The following is a 27398-nucleotide window of genomic DNA, read 5'->3' on the forward strand; positions in this document are numbered from 1 at the left end:
AGGGATTGAACTTGGGACCTTCTGCATGCAAAGCAGATGCTCTAGCTCTGAGCCACAGCCCTTCCCTTGACTTGTGAAGCTGTTTATTGCTTAGGTCCCTGCTCCAGTCAATAGGACTCTGCCGCTTCCTCTCAAAATTGCACTCCAAACCCAATTACTACCTTTATCTTGTCTAGGCTGCCATGCCTAGACTGGATCCAGCCTGTTTCCTATCCAGATCCCCTAATCCTCTACCAATTGCTGGTGTAGGCTGCATTTTCCCATTTCAACATTGGTTTCAGGCAGTGGCGATGCCTTCCTTTGGTTCGTGGTGTCTCGCAGCACAACAAAATGAGGCGATGCAAAGAAGTCAAACTGGAGATCTGGGCTCAGTTCCATTCACATGATCTTTAAGAAACTTTCATTAGAAGAAAGCGTAAATGCCACACTTACAGAAAGCATAAATGGGTTAAGAACTTGCTCATCCAGGTGAAATAGTGCAAACATTTATATTCAAGGGAGTAACCTGCACAACAGTTAACCACAAATATACATTTTTTCCACACTGAGAACAATGCTTTAGAGGTGCTCTGCAATATAAATACATGTTGCTGAAACAAAATTTGTCAATGCAAGAAGCTATTGGCTTTCAGAATCTAAAGCCGTTTCTGATATGTGCGGGAGTCTGCAATATAAATTAGATAATATGAGTTTAGACATTGGCACTTTCCAGATCTTGCCTGCAAAAGTTGGAAAGGGACTCCATATTGTTGCAGTAAGACACACAGGACCAGGAGAAGAAAGAAATAAAATCCAAGTTTATACAGCCCACACAGAGTTGAAACAATATCCCTGTTTTGTGCTACAGTGCTAATCAATACAGGTATGTATTTTAAAACTGAATATAACTATTTCCCTTGAAGAAACACAAATCATTTCAAAAAGGAATTTTGATATACAATTTAAATTCAGAGCTGTAAAAAATATTAATATTATCAGTCCAACAAATACCAGATAGAAAGAGCCCGACTTGAGATCTATGTGGTTATTGAATTTGCTAGTTGTCATGATTTCAAATCCAACCAATTAATATTCCTGGCTTGCCTTTTTTAAAAAAGTACACTTCCATTCTCTGCTAATGTTAAAGCTTTGAGTACATTGCTTACCTAAATTTTTCCTCTTGGGCAAGAATTTTTTTCTCTAAAATGCTTTGAAGATTACAGGTGAAAAGTACAGTTTTAAAACTAAAGCTAGATCCTTATATAAGGACTGAATGAATATTAAAAGACTCCCCCACCCACCTTTCCATAAATTACTTTCTTTTTAAAGTAATAAAAAAAGGGAAATCAACTTTCTGAAAAATATTACATTTACCGCCTGCATAGACATCAGATCAAGAGCATTAGAACCCACCTAGCATAGCTCCTGAGGAATTGTTAAATGATTTTAAGAGACTTCCATGGAAATCCCACATGCTGTTGACAGATCTCTGGAATGGAGCGGCCAGTTCTTGAAAAGTGAGCTAACAGGGGCTCAGAGTGGTGGCACTTACAAGACTCGCAAGACGAAAGAGTTTTTCGTTTTTTGAGTTGCTTTGCAAGACAAATTTCCCTATGGGCTTGCTTCGCAAGACGAAAACGTCTTGCAAGTTTGATTTTCAATGCATTGCTATGGGAATCCGTGCTTCGCAAGGCGAAAACTTCGTAAGACGAAAAAACTCGCAGAACGAATTAATTTCGTCTTGCGAGGTACCACTGTACAGATGTGAAGATCAAGGGAAACAGGGAAACATTAATATGGGGTTGGGTAAATTTCCTCCCTGGTTTTTCCACTGGAGAAACTGGAAATCTGGGGAAACATTGATAGAAAAGTTTACACTTTTTCTCTTTCAGAATGGTGAGCTATTTTTATACTGTTCTAGAGGAATACTACTGAAAACCTCCTAGACTCAAGATTCAAAGGCAGCAATTTGACACTATCCAATGGCCTTGAGACTTGACTGCAAAACCCAACTCGGGGCCAAACCCAGGGAGTTGGTAACCCTAGTCCAGCACAGTCCCCACTGCACCTTTTGCCAACCTACAGATGTTGTGGAATGACAATTGATAGGAGCGGGACCAAAACAACATCTGGAGGGCACCAGGTTGCCAAAGGATGCCGCACTGAAATAAATGGAGGTTGTGTTTAGCTGCTGATGTTGGCAGGCCTGCAAACACAGTTAGCTTTCAGGCGGATGCTCGGCGGGTTATCGTTTCATAGCTGCCTCCCTGTGTTTGCGTGTGTGAGAGAGACACAGCCCGTCTGCAGAGATGTTTGCTTCTCTTGCAAGCAGATGTTTAGCACCAAAAAAAAAAGAAGTACGCAGTTGTCTGCCGACGATAACCCTATTCCATCACTCAACTTTATAATACTATCTGTAGCAGAGGATAACGCTCCTGGGAAATCAGTTAACATAAGCAACTGAAAACCGGAGAAATAAACAAGAAATTTTCCCCCCACCCTTGTCCAAATATATATATTATATATATATTATATACACACATATATAATTATGACATAGACTTCTTGTGTATGTTTGTGTGTGTCAACATCTTAGAAAAATATAAATGTGTTCCAAGCATCCTTTGCAACTCCACAAGTAGTACATCATTTGATCATCGGAACAAGTACGCAAACGAGACGGGATGCCCTTTAGCTGCCTGGTCGCTTCTAGTGCTATAGCTTCCATCTTCGTAGAGCCAGGGTAGTGCTGCACCCATAACACACAGTTGTTGCAAAGGCAAAGATCTGCAGAGGGAGGAAGAAAGCGCCAGGTGAGTTTTCCTATAGAAAATTGGCTGTTCCACTAGATTTCAAATCCCTCTTCCCTCCCAATCAGAAACTCAGATATATGAGCTAATCATCACATGGCTCCTTAAATCAAGGTTATGCGTGCCACAACAGAATGCCTAGGCACCTTTTTTGCAGTGAGATTTATTATTATTATTATTATTATTATTATTATTATTATTATTATTATTATTACAGTCGTACATTGGATCTCAAACGCGTTGGCTCCCAAACAACGCGTGAGTGTTCCGGTTTTTGAACTGTTTTTGGAAGCTGAACATCCAACTTGGCTTCTGATTGCCAATCAGAAGCCATGCTTTGGTTTCCGAGCGTTTTGTTGTTGTTTTTTAAATAATTTTTATTAACCGACCAATCAAATCAAATCAAATCACATAAATTCCGAATTACAAAGCCGAATTTTAATTTTTTGTTGAGGGGACCCATATTTCAAGTTCCGAATGGGTATTCCGATCATCTTCTTGCTACTGCGTTAATTTCCAAATCAATCCAAATAAAATTCATAATTCTATCCAGTCTTATCTTGCTGTTTCCACATCACATCTTGTTCGTATATTTTTTCTTTTTTTCTTTATGATCTCTTCTGATAATCTCCCTAAGCAGATAAACACCAATTATAGTCCTGCGTGAATTTTTTCGTTCGTCCAATCCTCATATTGAGATGGTTTCCATATATCATCACTTTCATAAATAACATCGCTCTTTCCATCATTAATCTCGGGATCTGTCGTTCTTAAGTCCCTCTGAGGAGTCTCACCCACAATATAAAAACAGCTCTATTTCTCCTCCCAGACTCAAGTCCTCCGACAGAGCTTGCCAACATGGCGACGGTATTTTTAACTGCGTCATTCCAAAGCTCTTAAACTATTCCACGATCTTCTTAAAACATGCTTTGGTTTGAAAATTTATCTCTACAGAGTCATAAATCCACAGCTTAAGTCATTAAAGCGACATTTCTGACTTGTGAGGGGGGGATTCTTATTTAATCACATAGAGAAAAGAAAGGAAAGTTTTTTCCCCTCCCCCATCCAGTCCCTTTGCCATACCGAGTCTTGGCGTATCTTCTCATGATTAATTCTTATTCCTCCGACTCGTCTTGTTTTATCAGAGATATCTTCAGTTAGCAGTCTTTACTCCCCCTCCTTGCTTGAAATATGTGCATTCGCTTCTCCTAATTGTTCCTTTTGAAGTTCTTGCAGCTAGAGACAGCGTCCAGGAGCGCCGAGATCCACAGGAGGGCATTCTGCCTAGTGCCCTCATCCCCACAAATTCAGGGGTGGTATAGGGCACAGCAGGCAAGGGCAGCCCCCCCCACAACCTTGGGGGGGTAGGGAGGCTATTTACTCCCATCACAGCCTCCTAATTACCTCGTGTGGGTCAGAGAGATGTTATTGTCAGCCATCTTCCGATGCGGCCCTAGTGGCCCCCTGGTTTCCGAGCGTTTTGGAAGCCGGAACGGACTTCCGGAACGGATTCCACTTGACTTCCAAGGTACGACTGTATTATTATTATTATTATTATTATTATTATTATTATTATTATTATTATTATTATTTGCATCATTTCTATGCCACTTTATATTTTAAAGAAAAAACCCTCAGAGGTTTACAACACATTAAAACATCAAATAAAACAATCCAGAACAAAACAAATTCAAACTTCAATGAAATATTTCAATCCCTACCCGGATTGCGCTGCCGGGGGCGGTGCACTCCCCCTGCACTCCTCTTCCTCCGCCAGTGGCCCACTTCTTTCTCCAAGCTTTAGGCAGGAGTCCTGCTCTCTTCCAACCCCAACCTCCCATTTCCCCTCACCAAAAGGGCACCTAAAACTTCATCACTTTAAAAGGAAATAATGGGAAGAGCAACACATTTTTAAAGACCTGAAAAACTGCGCCAATTGGGTTGGTGGGATAGTAAAGTATTCCTCAGGTTTCACAGAAGAAAAGTGGAGGGGGGGTGGAGGGAGAGAGAGAGAGAGAGAGAGAGAAATCTTGCTGGGAGATTCCCTGCATAACATGTTCTTTGATCTACCTGTTCATCAAAACCGTTGAAGTGAGTCACCCAAAAATAATGTGGATGACATCAACTTTGGTTATATAAGTTTGGCAATAATTCTCAATCTGAAACGTAATCCAGGTTTCTTTCTAACGTTGGGACTGTGCTCCATAGATTGCTTAATGGCTTTGATGTCTCCCTAATGCCTTGGTAATAAAGCAGATCTATCTGAGCACCAGCCCCACCAAGTTCAAAGTGTATCCTTACGTAAGTTTTGTTCTTATAAAAAGATAACTAATCCCTGATTGCGCATGATATTCGCACCTTTTGGGTCACAAGGAACCAGGGCAGTGACTCAAGTGCGTGTCCAAGCAGACATTGAGGATTTAGCCTTACTATATGTTTTAGACAGGTTTAACTAGTCATGAATCCCTCCAAAGAATCTTGGGTGTTGTAGTCTGGTGAAATATTAGTATTCTCTAGTATGTCATTCTCAGAAACATTGCAACAGGACATTTTCAGATGTTGTGGGACTCCAGGTCCCAATGGCCAAGGATGATGGGAGTTGTAGTCAAACAGAATCTGGAGGACGCCATGTTGGCTACCCCTGACTTATAGCTTCCAGGGTTTCCTGGAGAGGAGAAATGATTATTAATCTGCACTGTGTGTCCTCAAAGGAAGCACATCGACTTTAGGGGTGGAATGAGGACTGGAGTCCTATAGAAGCCATAATGGAAGGGAGAAAGCTCAAGGGGACCCTTTGAAGAAACAGACAAGGGACAGGAGGAAGGGGGCCCAAGAAGCCTGGCTGGACATTAGAGAAATGCTTTCAGCCCTTCCCACATCCTCTCAGGGGAAGGAGTGTGGCTCAGTGGAGAAGCACATACTGTCCTCAGAGAAGGTCGCAGGTTTAATAGCTGGCACTTCCTGTTAAAGGGATCGTGTTATAGGAAGCGGTGGGATAGATGCTTGAGGGCTGCTGCCTGTCCAAGCAAGCTGCACTGGGCTTGATGGGCAAAGAGTCTGAGCCAAAATAAGGCAGCTTCCTATGTAGCCAAGAGGGTCAGTCGCAACTCCTAAGGGGGTACAGCTCCTCTCCCTGCCCTGCCCCCAATTTAAGCACTGCAAAAGTGGCACAGGCAGCAGTAGTGAAAAGCAGTAGCTTGACCCATGGGGTCAGCTCAGCATCAATTCAGCTCCACATTATGGATTTCCTACTCACTCTTGCTCTGTTAACCTGTTTTGCAGCTTCGTAAACCACAGGCAAAACCACCAGGGTGTGGTGTTCTCTCTCTTTCTCTTTCCCTCCCTCCCTCTCATCCACAGCACTCACACTTGCCAAAAAAAAAGCCTGGTCATCACTAGTCAAGACTTCCCAAACAAGGAAGTGTCATAATCCTGACACTATACAGCAGGGATGTCCAACTTCCAAGAGACTCACAGTATTTTTAAAAAAACTGGCAGTGATCTACCCATTGTCATTGGAGGAAGGACCAGAGTGGTTGAGCTTTTTTTGAGAAGCCAAGGTTGTTGAGGGATGCGGGTGGCGCTGTGGGTTAAGCCACAGAGCCTAGGACTTGCTGATCAGAAGGTCGGCGGTTCGAATCCCCGCAACAGGGTGAGCTCCCATTGCTCAGTCCTAGCTCCTGCCAACCTAGCAGTTCGGAAGCACGTCAAAGTGCAAGTAGATAAATAGGTACCACTCTGTCGGGAAGGTAAACGGCGTTTCCATGTGCTGCTCTGGTTCGCCAGAAGTGGCTTAGTCATGCTGGCCACATGACCTGGAAGCTGTACGCTGGCTCCCTCAGCTAGTAAAGCGAGATGAGCACCGCAACCCCAGAGTCATCCGCGACTGGACCTAATGGTCAGGCGTCCCTTTACCCTTTACTTTTACCAAGGTTGTTTTAGGAAGCAAAAGTTGTTGAACTTTTTTTGGGGGGAGGGAGATCGACCTGGGGGGTGGCGATCGACCTGGGGCACCCCCGTGATCTGCCAGTAGATTGCGATCTACCTGTTGGAAATGCCTGCTATACAGCAACTAAGATTCTGACAGAGAGCAGAAAGAACCAGCTGCATCAGGAAAACCAGCAGTGCAAGCCATGGAGGGGTTGAACCCAGGTTTAGGCCTGGACTCCAAGTCTGAGCCGCAGCCCCTCAAACCCCGAGGCCCTCAAACTACCAGCGGCGGAGCGTGCTTTAACTGCGCCATGACATACCAGCTCTTACCGCCAGAGCAACACCAGGCCTGTGCCACTTTGTGAAGCTTTGGAAAGTGGCTCGGAGACGGCAGCCTGAGAAGAACGCCATGCGCACCTTGCATGTGGCTTCGCCCCTGAGGAGCTGAGATCGAAGGGCGCGAGGCTGTTGCATCCTTTTTGCTCCGCCCTCCCTGAGCCAGCCCTGCTTTGATCAGATTCCAGCCTCGCAAGATAGAACAGGGCTGGCTCGGGAACAGTGGTGTGGGCAGCACGCCCCCACCAAATGCACCTGGGAAATCGCCCTGGCAGCCTCCCCCCACCTGCAAACCACCAGAGACACCAACCAATAAGTTGTTCTTCCCTGAGAAAGCTGCCCCTTGCACACTGAGCACCTCAAACTCCCTGATGACTTCTCAGCAGGTGATGCCCAAGAGCACTTTCTAATAATAAGAAGAATAAGAATAAGAATAATTTATTATTTATACCCCGCCCATCTAGCTGGGTTTCCCCAGCCACTCTGGGCGGCTTCCAACAAAACACTAAAATACAATAATTCATCAAATATTAAAAGCTTCCCTAAACAGGGCTGCCTTCAGATGTCTTCTAAAAGTTTGGTAGTTATTTTTCTCTTTGACATCTGGTGGGAGGGTGTTCCACAGGGCGGCTGCCACTACCGAGAAGGCCCTCTGCCTGGTTCCCTGTAACTTGGCTTGTCGCAGTGAGGGAACCGCCGGAAGGCCCTCAGCGCTGGACCTCAGTGTCCAGGCAGAATGATGGAGGTGGAGACGCTCCTTCAGGTATACTGCAGGCTCTCTACTTAAAGTGGGCAAAGCTTGGGTAGGGTACTCCCGGTGGAGTACAGGATCAGGTTGAAGGTGCTGGTTTTAACCTTTAAAGCCCATTAAGTCTAGTCAAAACAAAAAAAAATCCTTCCAGTAGCACCTTAAAGACCAACTAAGTTAGTTCTTGGTATGAGCTTTCGTGTGCATGCACACTTCTTCAGATACACTGAAACAGAAGTTTCCAGACCCTTCTATATAGTGAGAAGGTGGGGAGGGGTATTACTCAGAAGGGTGGTGGGAATGGGTGATTGGCAGATGGCTGTGATGAGCCTGTTGACGACTCTTAACGACTGCAATAGGTCTTACAGGAAAAAGCAAGGGGTGAGAAGGTGAAAAGTGGCTTTGTCATGTATAATGAGATAAGAATCCAATGTCTTTGTTCAGACCAGGTCTCTCCATGGTTTTAAGTTTGGTGATAAGTTGCAATTCAGCAGCTTCTCTTTCCAGTCTATTTCTGAAATTCCTTTGTAGTAAAACAGCTACTTTGAGATCTTGTATAGAATGTCCTGGGAGATTGAAGTGTTCTCCTACTGGTTTCTCTGTCTTGTGATTCCTGATGTCCGATTTATGTCCGTTTATTCATTAAGCCTAGGACCCTCATACCTACAGGACCGCCTCTCCTGGTATGCCCCACGGAGGACCTTACGGTCTGCAAATAACAGCATCCTAAAGAATCCGGGCCCCAGAGAGAACAGATTGGCCTCAACCAGAGCCAGGGCCTTTTTGGCCATGGCCCCGGCCTGGTGGAACACTCTCTCACAAGAGACTAGGGCCCTGCGGGATTTGACATCTTTCCACAGGGCCTGCAAGACGGAGCTGTTCCGCCGGGCCTTTGGTCAGGGTTCAGTCTGACTCATTTTCTCCTTGTATAAGAACAAGCACAAAGGAGGTTCCCAGCCCGCTCACAGGTGCTTATAATATCAGTGGAAAACAGTTGGTAACCGCCTGCAGTTTTAACCTGAATATTGCCACTTGTCCAGTTTTAATTTGTTTGAATTAATTGTGGGATGTATCTTAATGTATTGATCACTTGTTTTTATGCATTGCCTTACTTGTATGACGTTAGCCGCTCTAAGCCCGGCTTTGGCTGGGGAGCGTAGGATATAAATAAAAATTATTATTATTATTATTATTATTATTATTATTATTATTATTATTCTGGCCTGAAAAAGATTAAATGTGGGCCTCCCCAGGGAAACCTCCAGGACAAAGAAGTAAGTGCTCAGGCACAGAGCTTTAAAGCGTGGAGCACTGTCTAGGAACACAACAAAAAGGAAGGCTGGGTAAGCCCTCAAGACAGTGTACCTCGGGTTACAGACGCTTCAGGTTACAGACTCTGCTAACCCAGAAATAGTACCTTGGTTTAAGAACTTTGATCCAGGATGAGAACAGAAATTGCGGTGCGGCGGAAGCAGGAGGCCCCGTTAGCTAAAGTGGTGCTTCAAGTGAAGAACAGTTTCAGGTTAAGAACGGACCTCTGGAACGGATTAAGTTCTTAACCCGAGGTACCACTGTATCCCATCAGAGCCCTCTCATGGTCAGGAGAGAAAGACAGTCCAAAGGAGAGAGAAGAGGAGGGAGAAACTTGTCCCCTCTCCCTTTAAGGATGTGCCTTTATAATACTTACTGCAGCTGCGATGCTCAAGTTGTATTCGTGTTCACTTAGAAGCTTCTCAAAGCTAGTGGTAGTGATGTTCCTGGTGGTGTCGAAATTGACGGTGTACTTCACAGGGTGAGAATGCAAAGAGGTGGTTGCCGCTTGCAGCAGAAAGGTCCCAAAATAGCAGACAAAGACACCTGCGTGGTAAATGAAATCCTGAAAAGGAACAAAAATAAAAATAAAGAGTCGGTTCGAGCGGAACAATAAAATAAATAAAAGCAGGATTAATATTTGTTATTAAATTTATACCCCACCTCTGTTCCATGGAGCTCAAGGCAGAGGAACCTGCATCTTCCCCTCTCAAGTTTATCCTCACAACCACTGAAAGGCTGAAAGACAAGGACTGGCCCAAGGTCACCCAGTGAGCTTCAGGACTTGAGCTTGCCAGGTCCTAGTCAGACACTCTAACCACTACTCCACACAGCCTTTGTCTTTTGAAGCACGCAGGGCACCACACGTGGGTTTTTCCTTTCTGCAGTAGGCTAATTCCTACCCACCCCACCCTTCTAGGGAAGCAAGAGGCATTATACACACCCCTCAGCCATCCCAGTTTTCCTGTGAAATACTGGAATTACAGAAGCCATCCTGGCTTCTGATTGGATGGCAGAATGTCCTAATTTCTCCCTCTCCAGCACTGCCACCGCTGAGCTCGGGAAGATCTTTCAGAGCTGTGCTCTCGCATGAGCCTGCTGACTTGCATGGAAGCACAGCACCGAAAGGACCCATTTCCTGATTTTCATCTGAAGAATGTTGGAGGGTTGGTTATCAGAGCTCAAGGACACATCCCAGCCAAGAAAATATACTTGGGCGTCCAGAGAGGGCTGTGGCCTGAGGAGAATTCTAAGGGCCAGAGACAGCAGCCTAGAGGGCCACCTTCGGTGAAAAAAATACAGTCACGGAACCAAGAAATTACACAAAACAAAACAAAAGAATTGCTGTGAAAATCCCTGAAACGAGATGTAATCGACTATAGAATTGAATTAAACAACAAAAATAACAAAAAATTAAGGAAAAATTAACGTAGAATTAAACAAAGACTTTATGAGATGCCGGCTACAAAAGTCGTTTCACTGAACCAATCAGTTTCCTCAGAAGGAAATAAAGAATTTTATTAACCTGAAATGATTTTAAGTGATTTCAAACAAACTCAAGAGCAGGGCTGAAACACTTCCTTGAGTTTACAAAAAAGGTATAAAAACCTCAATGACAAGTTTTAAACATAGCCCTATTTATGAGAACATTGTAAACCTTAAATGATTTTAAATGATTTCCAGCAAACTAAAGAGCAGGGCTGAAACGCTTCCCTGAGTTTACAAAAACGGTTTTTAGAAACACTTACAAAGGAATAAGAGATAAGCTGTTTAGGTTTCAAACAAACTCAAACTTTTGGCCCACAGACCCAAAGTTTCCCAACCTTGATTTATATGGTAGAAACAAAACAGGAATGAACTCAGGGCCTAACCCTGTGTTACAGGGGATGTTGACTGCTTTCAGCCAATGTTCCTTTGGCAACCTTTTGCAAAAGGAAAAATGGGATGTCGCTGTGCTTAGGGTTTTGGTAGTTGCTCACTCCTGCAGCAGCTACCAAACAATATTGTCGGGAAATGCCAGGGGAAAAGATCAGATCAGGGATGGTGTAGGCTGGAAGATTTCCTCCTAACATTTAGCAAACTCCCCGGGTTTGCTTCTTTAGTTTCTCTCATATGAGCGAACAGCTGCTGTTCAACCCTACAGAGAAAAAGTAATGTGTGCTGCATTTGAGGTAGGTGGAAGGAGTGTGTGGCAAGATTTGTGGTTCCAGTGAGTGGAAACACAGGCTGTGTGTGTGTGTGTGTGTAAATATGTACATAATGTGCCTCTGTGTGAAATCTCACAGAGAACCACTGCAATAACCTCTTTGAATATAAGGCCTTCCCTTCTCACACAGGCACTCACGCCATCCATCATATGAAAGGGCATTCTCCTGGAGTATGATAGATGAAGCCACAAGGCAATTCACAGAAATTCAATTACTGTTCCTGTCTTAGGAACACACAAGGGAACCAGGATCCTTCGAGGAAACTGTTGTTGATAAGCAGTATCCAGTGCACAGCGGAATGATGAGAAGTATGAGCCAACATGCTCTATACTACTTTATTTACAGTTCAAAGCTGGTAAGTTACAGAAAAACATTTTCCCTCTGCCGGAGCAGAGAAAGCGTCATCTCTCCTCTAAAGCACGGAGAGAATCACAAACTGAAACTGCAAAGAACAGTGAAAAACAGGAAACCAGTGTACGTCATATCCAGTCTCCCGTTCCCGTGAGAAACCCAACAGTACAGACTGTGGAATGTAAACAACCTGTCTCGTGACAAGCACTTCTGCTGCTCAGTGAAGGAAGCAGAAACCAACATCCTCCCCCTTTCTGTGAACATCACTGGGCAGCGTGTTCGTACAATATCAGTACAAACCCAACTTCTGCACATAGGTACAGTGTTGATCCCTTGATACAATCTTGGACAATACATCAGCAGGAATTTCATTACCTGGCATATAGGACACCGTTACGAGTCCCTTCTGAATACGTTCCCTAGCATGTTGCACCTTCAATTGCAAGTGCTTCGTGCTTTGCTTACAACCTTCAGAATTCAGCAAAGCCAAACATGCTTTGTTATCTTGGTAAACCTGGATTGGACATTTGACAGGAATTTTCATGTCTTTGCACAATTGTAACAACCATTCACAATCTTTAAGTGAATAAGACAGTGCATTCAGTTCAGCTTCACAAGTACTTAAGCTAACTGTTGTTTGCTTCTTGCATGACCAATCAAATAGACCCTGATTGTACTTATAGCAAACTCCAGACGTACTTTTCCTGTCTGTAGTGTCACTTCCAAAACTTGCATCTGCAAATATCTCAAGACCACCAGACTTCTGATTGTTAAATCTCAGTCTGTAATGCATAGTGCCTTTCAAATACCGCGCTATGCGTTTCAGAGCTTTCCAATCCTTAACAGTAGGATTGTTGACTTGTCTGCTTAGCAAATTACAGCTAACAGCAATGTCTGGTCTTGAACATCTGGCAATGAAGTTTAGCTTGCCTAGCACACTTCTGTACAGTGTAGTGTCAGAAAATGCTTCTTCAGTGTCATCTACCTGATAACCTGTTATCATCGGTGTGTCCACAGGGTTAGCATCCATCAGGTTTAGTTTGCTTAACACAGCAGCAATTTTCCGTGACTGGTGTACTAGAATGTTACCATCTTGATCTCTCTCTATTTCCAGAGATAGGTAGTTGTTTACCTCACCAAGATCTTTCATGTCAAAGTGCTCTTTAAGTTGAGCTAGGGCGTTATTGTACATTGTGACATCTTTCCAAAAGAATAAAAGATCATCAACATAAAACAAACAATACAGTTTCTTTTGCCCCTCCTCTTTGACAAACACACATGGATCAGCTTTCCCTTGCTTAAAACCTAGAGAAAACAATACTTCAGTGAGTTTTGTGTGCCAACACCGTGCACTTTGTTTGAGACCATAAAGGGACTTTTTCAGAGCACAAACAAATCCCTGTTTTACCTGTACGCCATCAGGTGGAAGCATATAAAGTGATTCATTTAGAGATCCGTACAGAAAAGCTGTATTCACATCATGGTGACTAATGCGTAGATTTTCCTCTGCAGCTAGCTTGAGCATAAGCCTAATGCTCTCATACCTCACTGTGGGTGAGTAGGTCTCGTGATAGTCTTCACCTGGTACCTGTGCAAAACCTCTGGCTACCAACCTGGCTTTGTGTCTGACTATCTTGCCATTTTGATCAGTCTTCGCTTTGAAGACCCATTTGCTTCCAAGCAATTTCATTCCTGGAACTACTGGAACAAGGTCCCATGTTTTGTTCCTTTCCAAGGAATCAAGCTCAGCCTTCATGGCATTTAACCATGGCTCAGCTTCCTTTGAATCCAAATCCTGGATTTCTTGGAAACTTGAAGGTTCAAATACCTTCTTGGAGCTTTTAACAGCTGTCACCGCTATTTTAGCAAATTCATCAGCAAATCTCTTTGGAGGTCTGCCTTTTGTGGCTCTCTGTGACCTGCGAATTAGCCTTAAGTCTTCAACACTCTCCTCTTCCTTCTTAGGAGAAAAGTGACCTATTGTGAACAATGGTTCCTCCAATTCTTGATCAGAGCTTTCAGAGGGTCGCATAGAGGCTTTCGCACTCTTGAAATCCTCTGAATCATCTGATTCAGTTTCAGACTCAGAATCAGAACCTTCATCAGTGGGTGTGGGTTGTTGTGGTTGCTTTTGACTATCCTCAGTCTCATCACTGTCATCAGGATAACATTGGAAAATTCCCACATTCTCCCCCCACTTGGCATTGTACTCAACACTTCTTGTGAGCTTAATTTCCTTAGAGTCAGTCATCATTATTCTGTAAGACCCTTTCTGATAACCTAGAAAGATACCATGCAAACCACGCTTGTCTAACTTGGAGTTTTGTGGTGAGTGAACCCACATGTCCGAACCAAAAATTTTCATGTGTTTGATGTATGGCTTCTTGCCAAACATCTTCTCATAGGGGGTACAACCAATCGCTGAAGATAACCTGCGATTATAACTGTAAGTGAAACATGAGAGAGCTTCGGCCCAATAACTCTCTGGAAGATTTGCATCATGCAGCAAGGTTTTTAACCCTTGAAGCAATGTTTGATTTGCCCGTTCCGCAAGTCCATTCTGCCATGGCGAGCGAGGACTAGACAAATCGTGTTGAATTCCTTTCTCAGCGAGAAAAGCTTCAAACTGCTGAGAAGTGAATTCCCCCCCCCCCCGGTCAGTGAAAAGAATCTTAATCTTCTTACCATGCACATTTCCCAACCAAGCACAGAATTCCTTGAACCTAGGAAAAGCCTCTGATTTCTGCTTGAGATTGTACACAAAAATATACCTGGAAAATGCATCAATAAGAACCATGAAGTACCTATTCCCACCCAAAGAGGGCGCTAGTGGACCAACCAAATCAGCATGAACAACCTGGTATGGTTCTGTAGCTTGCCTACTAGATACCTTACCTTTCGCAGCCATTTTTACCTTGTTTGCTGCGCATGCCTTGCACTTCATGTGGTACCTGCAGGGTTTAATAGTCATACCTTCAACCAAGGCAGGCATTTTTGATACTGCCTCAAAATGCAAATGTCCAAATTTCCTGTGAAAATCGTGAATACATTCTGCATGCAAACTTTTGTTAGAACCTGCAATGCAACAAGTGTCATCCTGCACAACATCATCATAATACAAAAGAAACAAACGATCAACAAATTCAGCATACAATTGATAATCATTTTTCTTGGTGATGATGCATCTTTTGTTTTTAAAGGAAACGTCTATTTTCCGCTCCATCAGCTGTCCAACGCTAAGCAGATTATGTTTCGCGTCCGGCACATAAAGCACGTCCTGTATCGATAAGTCCAAACTGTGAAGAACAACAGTTCCGTAGCCTTTACTGGGGATAGTGTGGCCATCCGCCTGGTGAATTGCACCTTCCTGCGGTGTAAAAGACACGAACAGTCGCTTATCGTTGCACATGTGATGCGTTGCCGCTGAATCAACAACGAAGAAAGATCTAGACGTCTTCTGGACCTCTGCAACCTCTGCAACCTTTGCAACCTTTGGAGCGTAGCGTGAGACCATTGCCTTGTGCTGCGTTGTCCTGGACACCGGACCTTTGCCTTTGCTCTGGCCTTTTCCACGCGATGAGCTTTCACTGCGCTGCTCTGTCTTGGCCCTGGGATATTTGCATTCCCTCTTCATATGGCCTAGACGTCCACACGAGTAGCATTTCACTGCCTTCAAAGCTTTGGCGCCATCTGGTGGTTCCACTGCACTATGGGATGACATCTGTGAAGTCTCCCCCTTTTCCATGCAGCCATCACCCCGCCGATCTGCTACATTCTGAATCATGGCAGTATCACAGGCTACTGTGAGTTGAGCATTTGGCTGATCAGTGGTATCAAATCCCCACTTGCCTCATCCAGCCTTCTGCAGCTAGCCATCATGACTCTGGCATTTGCCTCCTGCATCATCTATGCTGCTTTAAATCAAGCTGCTGTATACATGCTGCTTCTGTGTACAGCTGCTTCAATCCAAAGGCAATCTCAAAACAGCCTCTGCCTTTGAGCCTGCGCCGCTCTTCTGTTTATTTGCTTTGCTTATCTGCAGCTGCTTCAAACTGCATTCCAAAAGCAAGTTCAATAGCGAAAGTCCCCAAGTGCTTTCTCTATGTCCTAATTCCTGCTGCGTCACTGAATTCTGCAGCTGCTTTGAAACAACAGCACTTCTAAAAGTTACTTTCACTTTCCCAGCATAGCGTCCCTTTGAGCCAATTGCCTGTGCCGCGGCAAAACCGGCTATTAAAAGTTCAAAGTCCAGCCATAAAGCCATTAATTAGAAGCTGGCAGGCTGCCCGGAGCAGTAGCACATACCTTCATCAATCATTTTGACGCGCAGAGCAGATACCGTGCGTTCCGTCTCTCTGCTGCTTTTCCGATACTTTGCCGGCACTTCGTCTCTTGCTCCTTTGTTCCTTTGCCAGGAGCCCGACTTCTGAAGTGCATCCTCAAAACACTGCATATTTCTGGGCCCATAACCAAATGTTGTTGATAAGCAGTATCCAGTGCACAGCGGAATGATGAGAAGTATGAGCCAACATGCTCTATACTACTTTATTTACAGTTCAAAGCTGGTAAGTTACAGAAAAACATTTTCCCTCTGCCGGAGCAGAGAAAGCGTCATCTCTCCTCTAAAGCACGGAGAGAATCACAAACTGAAACTGCAAAGAACAGTGAAAAACAGGAAACCAGTGTACGTCATATCCAGTCTCCCGTTCCCGTGAGAAACCCAACAGTACAGACTGTGGAATGTAAACAACCTGTCTCGTGACAAGCACTTCTGCTGCTCAGTGAAGGAAGCAGAAACCAACAGAAACAAGCAGCACAATAAGCAGTTTGTAGTGACCATGGACTAAGGACCACCATTCATCTCCTAGGTCCAATGGGCAACACCTTTGCTCAAAGTTCTGGCCGATGAAGGGACCACATACATCCCGTATGAGTAGCCCAGTGTGCGCAGGTCATTGTGGGTGTTTTCAGAAGGTAGATAATCTCATTTCCTCTACCCGCCTGGAACTTCCTCTGCCCCTTGGCAACCAGTACAATAAAGTTCTCTGTCACTAGTAGAAGGACAGAAACCTTTGCCAGAGGGAAAGGCATGTTTTTGTTTTTTAAAGATTTTGGGGGTCCAAATTCAATAACCCACACCATGATTTCGACACAGACAAAACCAGAAAACCACTGGAACAGAACTGACAAAATGAGGACCCACCCATTCCAAAAGGGTGTTGCATTGTGGGACAATTAAAACGGCAGCCATGCCAGCAAGCCCACTGCTTCTTTCTCTTGATGCCCTTGACACCTCTGGATCACACCCACTAGCTTCCCTATGCCACTCAGCTGTCTTGCCCCTCACAACTGCTATTCAGGGGCAGAGGAAGGGGTGTGTGGCAGATGTGGGACGCCCCAGGTGTGACCACTGAAGGGGGTGACAAATGGCGGGCACCACTCACCGTGGGGCCTGCAGCATGTCCAAGCCATGCATCTCTCCCGGGAGAGACACAGTGGCTTGGGCGCACGCAGGCCCCGCGCTGCCCAAACAGTCCGCCCACTGCCTCCCCACCAGCTGTAGGGTGGCTGAGTGGGAGGAGGCAGGCAGACTCTGGAGGCCCTGCGGTGTGCCCCACCCCTATGGGCGGCTCACCCCACCCCTGGGCGTGCCACCCCAGACGCCCAAGTGGCTTCCTCCACCGCTGCTGCTACCTCCTCCACTCTGTAATGGAAACAAGGAATCCCAGGTGGAATCTACACACGTACAAAAAAATGTTCTGAAAATGCTTTTTTGTGCATTTTATAAAAAATACATTGAATTTTCCATACAGTTCACTGTTGACCATCTAGTGTCACATTGCATATTGCACTTAAAACATTTTATTTGCAGCTATATAGCTGAGTCCCCAGACTACCAGAGATTTTTACCCCTATTCCCTTATTTATTCCAGTTGCACCACTGAAGAGTCTCCATACTAGGACAGACTCTACTGACAGCTCCAAACTTCAGAGAGAACAGCTCCCTCACCAGGATTGGCTCCCACTTCAGTGAAGCCACTCTAAAGGAAATGTAAGGTAAAGGGACCCCTGACCGTTAGGTCCAGTCGCGGACGACTCTGGGGTTGCGAGCTCTTCATGCTTTATTGGCCGAGGGAGCTGGCGTTTGTCCGCAGACAGCTTCCAGGTTATGTGGCCAGCATGACTAAGCTGCTTCTTGCGAACCAGAGCAGTGCACAGAAACGCCATTTACCTTTCCTCTGGAGCGGTACCTATTTATCTACTTGCACTTTGACGTGCTTTCGAACTGCTAGGTTGACAGGAGGAGGGACTGAGCAACGGGAGATCACCCCGGGGCGGGGATTCAAACCACGACCTTCTGATCGGCAAGTCCTAGGCTCTGTGGTTTAACCCACATTGCCACCCGCGTCCCAAGGGAAATGTAGGTTTGCATAAATTGAAAAGGATTCTGGGATAACAAATCAGCTGCTTTTTTAAAAAGACATTTTGCAGACAGGAAAATGACAGCGATATGTGCTATAAAGTGTGGGATAAACATAGGAAACTGCCTTACCACAAGTGAAACCATCTAGCTCAGCATTGTTTACTCTGGCTGGCAGCAGTTTTCCAGGGTTTCAGGTAGGAGAAGGCGTGCCCAGCCCCACCTGGAGATGCCAGGGATTGAACGCACGGTCTTGTGCATGCAAAGAAGATGCTCTACCATAAAGCTGTGGTCCTTCCGTCATTAACAATCGATGAATGGGAAGACGTATAACCACCAAACAAACAAATGGGGATGAATGCTCATTGCTTCTCCTCAGACAAATAAAAACAAACGCTGAATACAGACAAGGCCTTCTCTGAGCACTGCATGAGCTTTGTGAAAGCGGTTCAGGATGAATGCTCAACAAACAGGTTGTATGGAGGAGCCCAAAGTGTGCGATGAAAGGCAATATGGCAATATGGCTAACTCTATGCTGCAAAATTGATGCAAAGGCCCGACGTAATTTAGGAATGGTTTCCTGGTGTGGGACATATAGCAGGCAGGCCTGGACCTGCATTAGCTGACACAAATTAAGCGCCTGGTGTAAAACAAAGGTCAAACGAGCAAGCAATTCTCCATGGCACTGCAGACTGGGGCGTGTTGTGCAGGAGAAGCCTGAAATCTGCAATAGAGCCATGGGTCTTTCTTGTTTGCTGTGCAAGCAAGGAAAGGATGAATGCAAACATACACGGAGGTGTTTGTGGCGTTCCAGATCAAAAGTGCTTTCAGAGTGCTCCCACTCTGCGCGCACACAACAGACAAAGAGATGGATATAATGCCACAACAACACCGAAGGAACACCCAGGTAAACCACGAGGGTTCCATCTCTGCAGGCATGGCGTAAACATTGAGGAGTAGGCGTTGACAAGCCTATCCCCAGCTGAAATTTGCTTCCATTGAAACTAATGGAATTGTTCACCCACGGGAGTGAGATAATTTCTAAGTGCTTCAATTTGGGTCTGAAAGGTTTACAATCTCTCCAGTGGCCCTGTAGCATAGTGCGGTCTTGAAAGGTGCTCTCCTCTGCTAGTCTGCACAGCCTCCACAGAGTTTCTGGGTTGCCGCCAATATTAGTCCTACTCTGAGTAGACTCCCTGGAATGAATGACCATGAAGTAGTCAGTTTCAATAACTTGCCTGGGTCTTCTCTGAGCAGGAGCAGCATTGTAGACAATCCAGTGTCCACAGTACTTCAAGAGCAACACTAGGTGCACTCCAGATTGTAGAACCATAGAATTGTAGAGTCTGAAGGCACTCCAAGAATCATTTAGTCCAGTGATGGCCAAACTTGGCCCTCCCACTGATTCGGGACTACAACTCCCATCATCCCTAGCTAACAGGACCAGTGGCCAGGGATGATGGGCATTGTAGTCCCAAAACAAGTGCAGGGCCAAGATTGGCCATCACTGATTTAGACCAACCCCCTGCAATGGAGGAATCTCAGCTAAAGCATCCATAATAGATGACCATCCAACATCTGCTTGAAAAGCTCCATGTTACTTGACTCCAGCTCTCATCATCTCCCAGCTCGTGGTCAGGGATGAAGGGCATTACGGATGCAACATCTGGAGAACATCACCCTGGCTACCCATCAGGATTGGTTTGACTTCCTCAAGAGCAAAACATTTTTGTGGACTTGATCAGATGACATAAAACAGCATCAGCAACTAATTTCTGTCCACTCTCATTCTAGAATAGTAGTGTCCCAAGCAATCATGTATAGGCAAATGTCTGGGATGATGAGAGTTGTAACCCAACAATGTCTGAGGACCCAGGAAGGCTCCTTTAAGTCTTCCTGGACATCAACTAGCCAGCCAAGGGCATGCATGTTAATAACTCCCTTATGGCAGTATCAAGTTATGATTTGCATAAGTATGAATGAATCATCCTAGAACAATCCCCATGGAGAGGAGAAGCCATATCATTTCAAATGCACTTTTCCCAGTTCACACATTCAGCAAAGAGCTGTGATGTGATAAGCGATGAACTCACACTTGTGAATCAGTGGTGATGTGCAGTTTACAGGAAATTTTGAATTGGAATATGGTAATTCGCACTGTAAATTTTTCACTTTGAAAAGGTGGTTTCCTCCCCCGATGCCTTAGAAGAGAGGTAGCCAATGTTGTGCCCTTCGTACATTATTTGACTACCAGAAGCGATCTAACATAGCATGTTTATTTTACTTGTGCTCAGTAAACAAAGCTAAAAGCTTTGAAACGGCCAAGACCTGCCTAGCACTGTATCTGCAACTGACATCTATTCGGTACTGATGAATTTATGAAATGGAAAATGTTCTGCCCCGCGTAACTGCTAATTAGTCGTGAAAGATCCACAACTTTTCCTCCTAATAAAGCAGGGATTTACAAAATGCTCATGGGAAAGTGTGGCTGTCACCTTGGAGCTATTTGCATGCATCATAATAAACTAAATTGTTTCAGTATTAATTTATGCATTTGTTGAAGAAATCAGGTGCTCTAAGATGGGAGGAGAGTCTTCTTCCCAATGTTGCAGTAGGGGTTTTAATAAAAAAGGCATGCCCCCTGCCCTCTCGCACAAGAACGGATACCTCTCTTAAAAATTGAAGTTTATCATCCGTCATCATCATTATCATCATTTTTAATTTGTATACCATCTTTCTATCTTACAACACCCAAGGCAGTTTTACAAGCTGAAGAAACAAAAAATGGACATCTTATAATAATCTAATGCAATGCAAAAATGTGATAATAAAACATAACTTAAAAACAGGTAACCAATATCAAAAAAGTAACATTCAACAATCATTAAATAATAATATCCACGGCTTTGGGAGGCACTTATACAAAAGAAAACATCTATATCTATACCTCTAAGTCTATGTCTATATCTATCTGCTTTGATATAACTGGAGGGACATTTTAAGTAAATTCTGATTGCTCCTATACATTACTGCTGCAATGCTATGCATCCATTACTTGGGAGTGAAAACATACAAATTATTGAGCTGTAAATGTTAAGAGCCCTAGGGGGACTAAAAGGTAGGTAAAAGTAAAGGACCCCTGGACGGTTAAGTACAGTCAAAGGCGACCATGGGGTGTGGTGCTCATCTTGCTTCAGGCTAAGGGAGCCAACGTTTGTCCACAGACAGCTTTCTAGGTCATGTGGTCGGCATGACTAAACCGCTTCTGGCGCAACGGAACACTGTGACGGACGCCAGTGCACATGGAAGAACTGTTTACCTTCCCGCCACAGTGGTACCTATTTATCTACTTGCACTGGTGTGCTTTCGCACTGCTAGGTTGGCAGGAACTGGGACAGAGCAATGGGAGCTCACCCCATTGTGGGGATTCAAACCGCCGACCTTCTGATCGGCAAGCCCAAGAGGCTCAGTGGTTTAGACCACTCTCTGTCCTGTGGGATCCCAGGACCTGGGAGAACAAGGTTCAAAACTTACTGGGTGGCCGTGGGCCACTCTCTGCTTCTTATCCTAGCCACAGGGATGTCGTAAAATGCAGAGAGGGGTGAACCATGTATGTCACCACCTTCAGTTCCTTGGTGGGATTGAAATCAAATAAATAAAATGTGTTTTTTCTAGCTTTGTTGTTTTGTACCTGCTAACAAACTTGAGACTGCATCTGCAAATTGGGTCCAACTTTCCAGAGAATGTTACAGCCCCGGAAGACACTGCTATTAACTGATTTCTATTTCATAATAATAATAACGACAATGTGCTGCCTTTTAAATGCTTACCAAACGGTTCCAATCAATTGCGATTCTTTCTCTGTAACTGAAGAGGAAAACGCAGAGGAAGGAGATGGAGGTGAAGCAGGCCGTCACCGACACAAACATCACCCAGCCCTGCAGCAGCGGCAGAGGGACGTGGGTGGCGGATACTAAAATCCAGACAAGTGCTCCGAACAGCTGAGAACACAAAGGGAAAACACAAAACAAAAGAAGGTCTTAAAACCAAAACGTATGTGCACAATAATCACACTGTATTTACAAAATATGTGTCGTCCCGGACTTCAGAAAGTCACCGTTTGCCAGAAGTGGAGCTTCCCTTGCTTCCTGGAACATTGCCACTCCATTCTGAATACAGTCATACCTGATGCTACGTTTGCTTCATGTTACGTTCTTTCAGGTTACATCCCACGGCGACCCGGAAGTACCGGAAAGGGTTACTTCTGGGTTTTGCCGCTCGGGCATGCACCAAATCGCGCCACGCACCTGCGCAGATATGGCACGTCAGGTTGCGCTCTTTTCATGTTGCAAATGGGCCTCCAGAACGGATCGCATTTGCAACCAGAGGTACCACTGTATAGGAAACAATAGCTAGACAGCTGATGTGGGCAGCACATGCCATGCACCAGGTTCAAGGCTTTTGTGTTGATAGACAGAGCCCTGAATGATTTGGGCCCAGGATACCTAAGCCCAAGATTTGCCCCCTCAAAAATCCACGCCTGGAGCCATGGGCCCTCTGGCACTCCCCCACACCAACAAAGCCTCTGGTTTATGGTGGATCCAATGGTCTCCTGGCCAGGGATCAAATGACACAGACTGCAGGGTGGTCATTCTCAGGCCCTTCCGAAGGGCAAAGCGAACGCTTGGAAGAGGAAACAGGGAGTACTTTGTAGGACTAAGTCAAAACGGAACGGCTTGGTTTTTTGCTAGCGCTTCCGCACACCCTGAAAAGCACACCTTTCCCCCTGTGGTTTTTTTCCCCAGGGAAGGCAGGAAAGGGTGCAGCAGTGCCTGGGTGTGCATGAGAAGAAATGTCCCTGTTGCCAAGGCAACTGGACCAATGATCCTTGTCATGCTGTGAGAGGAATCGCTGCATCCTGCCAGGGAGCCTTGCCTTGGCTGCCTCAGCAACGGAGATACGCTCGTGGGCTATGTGGAGTTGGGGTGTCATCGTGCTCGCTGTGTGATCCCTGATTGGTTGGAGAAAAGAGCGGAGCTGAAGGAGTAGCAGGGAAGGGAGAACCTGCCAACTGCAAAGAAGGTAGGGCATTTTGGTGAACAATTTCAACCAAGAACACTTTTGCAGGCAGAAATCAAGCGCAAACCTGTTGTATTACATACTTCTATCTCTCTATTCCTCCAGGGAGCTCAAGGAGGCATTCGCAGGATTCTCAGACAGTCTCCCATTCAGGAACACCTATTTAATTTCAGCCAAACTGTGTGCTCCTTCTGTCCATACTTGCTGTATGTCAGAACTGTCCTGGGTTTGTTAGGCCTTAAAATAAACTTCTTAATGGTAAGAGCAGCTTCCCAATTATTTAGGGGGCTGGTGGGCTGTACCTCACTATAGGTCTTCAAGCCATCAGTCAGGGATGCCAAAGATCTGTTTTTCTCGTGTTGAGCAGGGGGTGGACTAGATGGTTTTTGAGACCCCTGTCAGTTCCATGGCTCTATGACCAGGTGGGGGGGAACATTTGGATCTCTGGCTGTTGCTGAACGACAACTCCCATCATCCCTGGTCAATGCTGTCAAGAGCTGTTGGGAGTTGTAGTTCAGCACTGCCTGGAGGGCCAAGGGTTCCCTGCACTGCAGTAGACACTGTCCAGTCCACTGAGCCAGTGTGGTGTAGTGGTTACGAGCAGTGGGCTCGTAATCTGGTGAACCGGGTTTGCTTCCCCGCTCCTCCACATGCAGCTGCTGGGTGACCCTGGGCCAGTCACACTTCTCTGAAGTCTCTCAGCCTCACTCACCTCACAGAGTGTTTGTTGTGGGGGAGGAAGGGAAAGGAGAATGCTAGCCGCTTTGAGACTCCTTAGGGTAGTGATAAAGCGGGATATCAAATCCAAACTCTTCTTCTTCTTCTTCTTCTTCCATGATCTTGCTTGGATAATTTACTAACTCCGCCACCTATCTGCATGATCCTGTGCTCCTGTTTTGCGCCTTCTGTCTAACTTGAGCTCTGCAAGGCGTTCGCTTCCCAGTCGCTAAATATTTATGACCCTACTAAGCAAACAAGGAGGGAATTTACTTTCGATCTCAAAGAGGGAAACGCTGTTCTGCTCTTAATCACTTGCTTATTCTGGAAAACTCTAGGCACATACAAGATAATCCTATGCATGTTTACTTGGGAGTAGGTCCCAGCGCATTCAATGGGGCTTACACCCAGGTTATTTGCATAGGAATTTGCAGCTTTGGATTTCAAGCAGGCAATCTTGCTCCATATCCCTGCATCTCTGCCAAGAGGGAGCAACACAAAAGTCAATTCATTTCACAATTGCTCCCTGTCTCTAAGGAGTTACAACTCTGGAGTGCAAGAGACAACTGTCCACACAAACAACGTATGGATCGCTTCAGTATAGTCTAGACGTACTTTATTTACTTGTGAACCAGCAAGCATTTTAATTGCTACAGCAAACAATTAGCATGCAAACTTGTTCAGGAAACATGAATTTTAAAGAGAAGGGAGAGAACAGATTGAAATTCATTACTGAAATTATTTGTGTATGCGCAGCGGTGGGAGAGAGTTCAATGAATCTACCCTACAATTAAATGGCAGGTTTTAAGAGAAGGAAGCCTGTGACTGGATTTCCAGTTTGGCTTGTTAGGCAAATGGTATATGATGGACTGTCCATTTTGTGAATCACACTCTGGATTTAAAGCGCTTTCATGGGCTACCATTAAACTCCTTTGGGGGGTGGGCAGTGTTTGTCTTTAACAGGTCCAGGGATGTGGGTAACAGGGAGTGGAAGCATCGTGGAGCTGAGTGCATGAGGAAGAATGAAGTTCAAGAAGGTGCATGCGTGATCCAGAGAAATAATGAGAGCATGTGAGAATAATAGGGAGAGGTGTTCCTGTAATGTGGGTGTGTCTGAGGAGGGTGTAACAGACTGGGTACATCCACACAGGTGAGAATAAGAAAAAAAACAAGGTTGCCAACCCAGTTTTGTGGCTGGGCTCCTATGGATTTTAACAGCTGCATAGAAGGAAGAAAATTTTCTCGTTGCTGCGGGAAATGCCAGCTCTTGAATTTTTGCATGCTGTTACAGGAGCCGTGCCAGGGGAACTCTGAAACTAAACCTGGCTTAGCAGTGTCTATGATAGCACAGAAGAGGGCTGGAGAAGCTGTGGACCACGATTTCCATCATCCCCGGCCACTAGCTATCCTGGCTAGGGCTAAGTCCAACCACATTTGGGCAGGCAGAGTTCGCTATCCATGGTACAAGAAGGTTGCAATCTGTAGTTGCGATGAGCCACACCCAAGACTGGCTGTCACCACACATTCTGCGGCTGCTTTCACAACAAGCCAGTTAACCTTGAATGGAATGGGTGTATGAACTGGTCAGGATGAGAGAGTTGCGGTGGAGGGATGCAACACCTGCTGAAATTTCCTCTTCTATGGAGTGCCCTGTCTCTTTTGCATCTGGCCACCTTGGGAAGGCTGGATGGGGGTGGGGAAGGGGGAGATTTGTGGGGAAGGGCCATAGCCCAGAAGCAGAGCTTTGGATGGATGCATAATGTCAGAGGTTAAGGTCTTGGCTCCTGGTTAAGAGGTTAAGGTGTTGGCGTCCTAGGGCTTGCTGATTGCATGGTCAGTGGTTCGAATCCCCGCGGCGGGGTGAGCTCCCATCATTCGGTCCCAGCTCCTGCCCACCTAGCAGTTCGAAAGCACTCTTAAGTGCAAGTAGATAAATAGGTACCGCTTTAAAGCGGGAAGGTAAATGGCGTTTCCATGTGCTGCGCTGGTGCAGGCTCGCCAGAGCAGCGATGTCACACTGGCCACGTGACCCAGAAGTGTCTTCGGACAGTGCTGGCTCCCGGCCTCTTAAGTGAGATGAGCGCACAACCCTAGAGTCGGACACGGGCAGGGGTACCTTTACCTTTACCTAGTTAAAAGATCTCTGACTTTTACTTTGAGACCCTGGAAAGCTGCTGCTATTCAGACAGCGTGGGGCTTATACAGATGAGCGCCGCATAAGCGAAATCAGGCAAGACAGGAAGCTTTTAACTAAGATGGCATGGGTCCAAGTAAGACATGTAGGGTTGGGAAGAGAAATGAGCAATTAAGGGGGCTCTAGGAATGAGGTCGTGTCACATGATTTAAACCCACAACTGGCCCTTAATGCAGCTATCATTTCAAAGACCAAGTAAACATGGAACATTGATTGAAGACTATATATTTTTTTAAAAAAAATCCAAATCAGGGAGGAAATGAGAAAAGCTGTAGCTAGGAAAGACTTCGAGGGAATAGATAAATGCAATTTTAAGAAGTGGTTAGGGAATCTCATGACTAACAGCTGTGTTTGGTAAGCAGCAATTGAACAGGTACACCTTTCACCCTGGTGTCATTTTAGATATTTCTCCCCCTCTCTCTCTCTCTCTCTCTCTCTCTCTCTCTCTCTCTCTCTCTCTCTCACACACACACACACACACACACACACACACACACACTTGTATTCCACCTTTCTTCCATGGAAGAACTCAAGGTGGGGATCCATCTTGCTGAATTCCAGCAAACTATGTGCCCTGGTTTGAGAGGGGAAGAGGGGCAGGTGTGGGACAGACATGTCACCTGGTGCATTTCTGCTAGGGAAATGCTAGGAAGAGAAAAAACATGCATGGGAAACATATACTTTTCAACCAATGTTAAAAACTGCAACTGGTGGTGGTTGTTTTTTTTTTAGCGCCCAGCGAAGCAATACAACTGCATAAAATCCCCTCCGGCACAATCATGGCAGAGAGGTCCCGGAGTGCTCCCTTTCTGCCTCCCACTTGTTGCTGCCGCCCCGATCTCCTCCCTTCCCACCCGCGCTCCCCCACTTACGATCTCCAGGCAGATGAAGGCCCCCGAGTAGGTGCGCAGGATCTCCAAGCCGGAGGGCAGGGTGATGCGCGGCGGCGGGTAGTAGGCGGTGGCGTTGGGGGGCGGCGGCATGGCGCCCCCTCGGGAGGAGATCATGGTTCCTCCGGGGTAGGTGAGGGGGGGGATCCCAGAGCAGGGATCGAGCGATCGGGCGAGAGGGAGGGAGGGAGAGAGGCAGCAGAAGCGGCGGCGGCGGCAGCAGCAGGAGCCCCTGACGTGGCCGCGGCCAGGTAGGGAAGGAAGAAGGAGGGACCAGAAAGGGAAGCGCGGAGGCGCAGGTGGCGGGCCGGGAGAGTGTACTCGCTGGGCGCCGCCCCGCCGATCCCCCGCCCCCTTTCGCCGATCGCCGACGCGGCCTTGGCGCCCACCTTCCCGCGTCCGGTGCCGAGGTAGAGGGGGCTCCG

General features: G+C 45.8%; 1 protein-coding gene and 1 long non-coding RNA gene across 2 annotated transcripts; both read right to left on the reverse strand.

Moving 5' to 3' along the window:
* Positions 1 to 368: 368 nt before the first annotated feature.
* On the reverse strand, positions 369 to 27096 carry MAL2 (mal, T cell differentiation protein 2). Its single transcript, XM_081919054.1, has 5 exons — positions 26956 to 27096; positions 21924 to 22094; positions 9491 to 9679; positions 1735 to 2766; positions 369 to 1526 (listed from the first exon to the last, which is right to left on the reverse strand). The coding sequence occupies exons 1-4, from the start codon at positions 27088 to 27090 to the stop codon at positions 2695 to 2697; spliced, it is 567 nt and encodes a 188-aa protein (XP_081775180.1). The 5' UTR covers positions 27091 to 27096; the 3' UTR covers positions 369 to 1526; positions 1735 to 2694.
* Positions 22136 to 26908, reverse strand: LOC309374254. Its single transcript, XR_014170456.1, has 3 exons — positions 26018 to 26908; positions 22486 to 25673; positions 22136 to 22262 (listed from the first exon to the last, which is right to left on the reverse strand). It is a non-coding gene; the product is annotated as an uncharacterized lncRNA (long non-coding RNA).
* Positions 27097 to 27398: the final 302 nt, after the last annotated feature.

The sequence above is a fragment of the Podarcis melisellensis genome (genome assembly GCF_964234715.1).
Source record: "Podarcis melisellensis genome assembly, chromosome: 7".
NCBI lineage: Eukaryota > Metazoa > Chordata > Lepidosauria > Squamata > Lacertidae > Podarcis > Podarcis melisellensis.

What these genes read in the sequence shown, in the direction of transcription:
- MAL2 (XM_081919054.1), bottom strand. Translation starts at nt 27,090, where the DNA reads ATGATCTCCTCCCGAGGGGGCGCCATGCCGCCGCCCCCCAACGCCACC. An exon ending in CAATTGATTGGAACCGTTTG is followed by an intron (nt 9,680 to 21,923) that starts GTAAGCATTTAA and finishes GTTCCTTTTCAG; the next exon opens with GATTTCATTTACCACGCAGG. An exon ending in ACTTGAGCATCGCAGCTGCA is followed by an intron (nt 2,767 to 9,490) that starts GTAAGTATTATA and finishes CTCCCTCTGCAG; the next exon opens with ATCTTTGCCTTTGCAACAAC.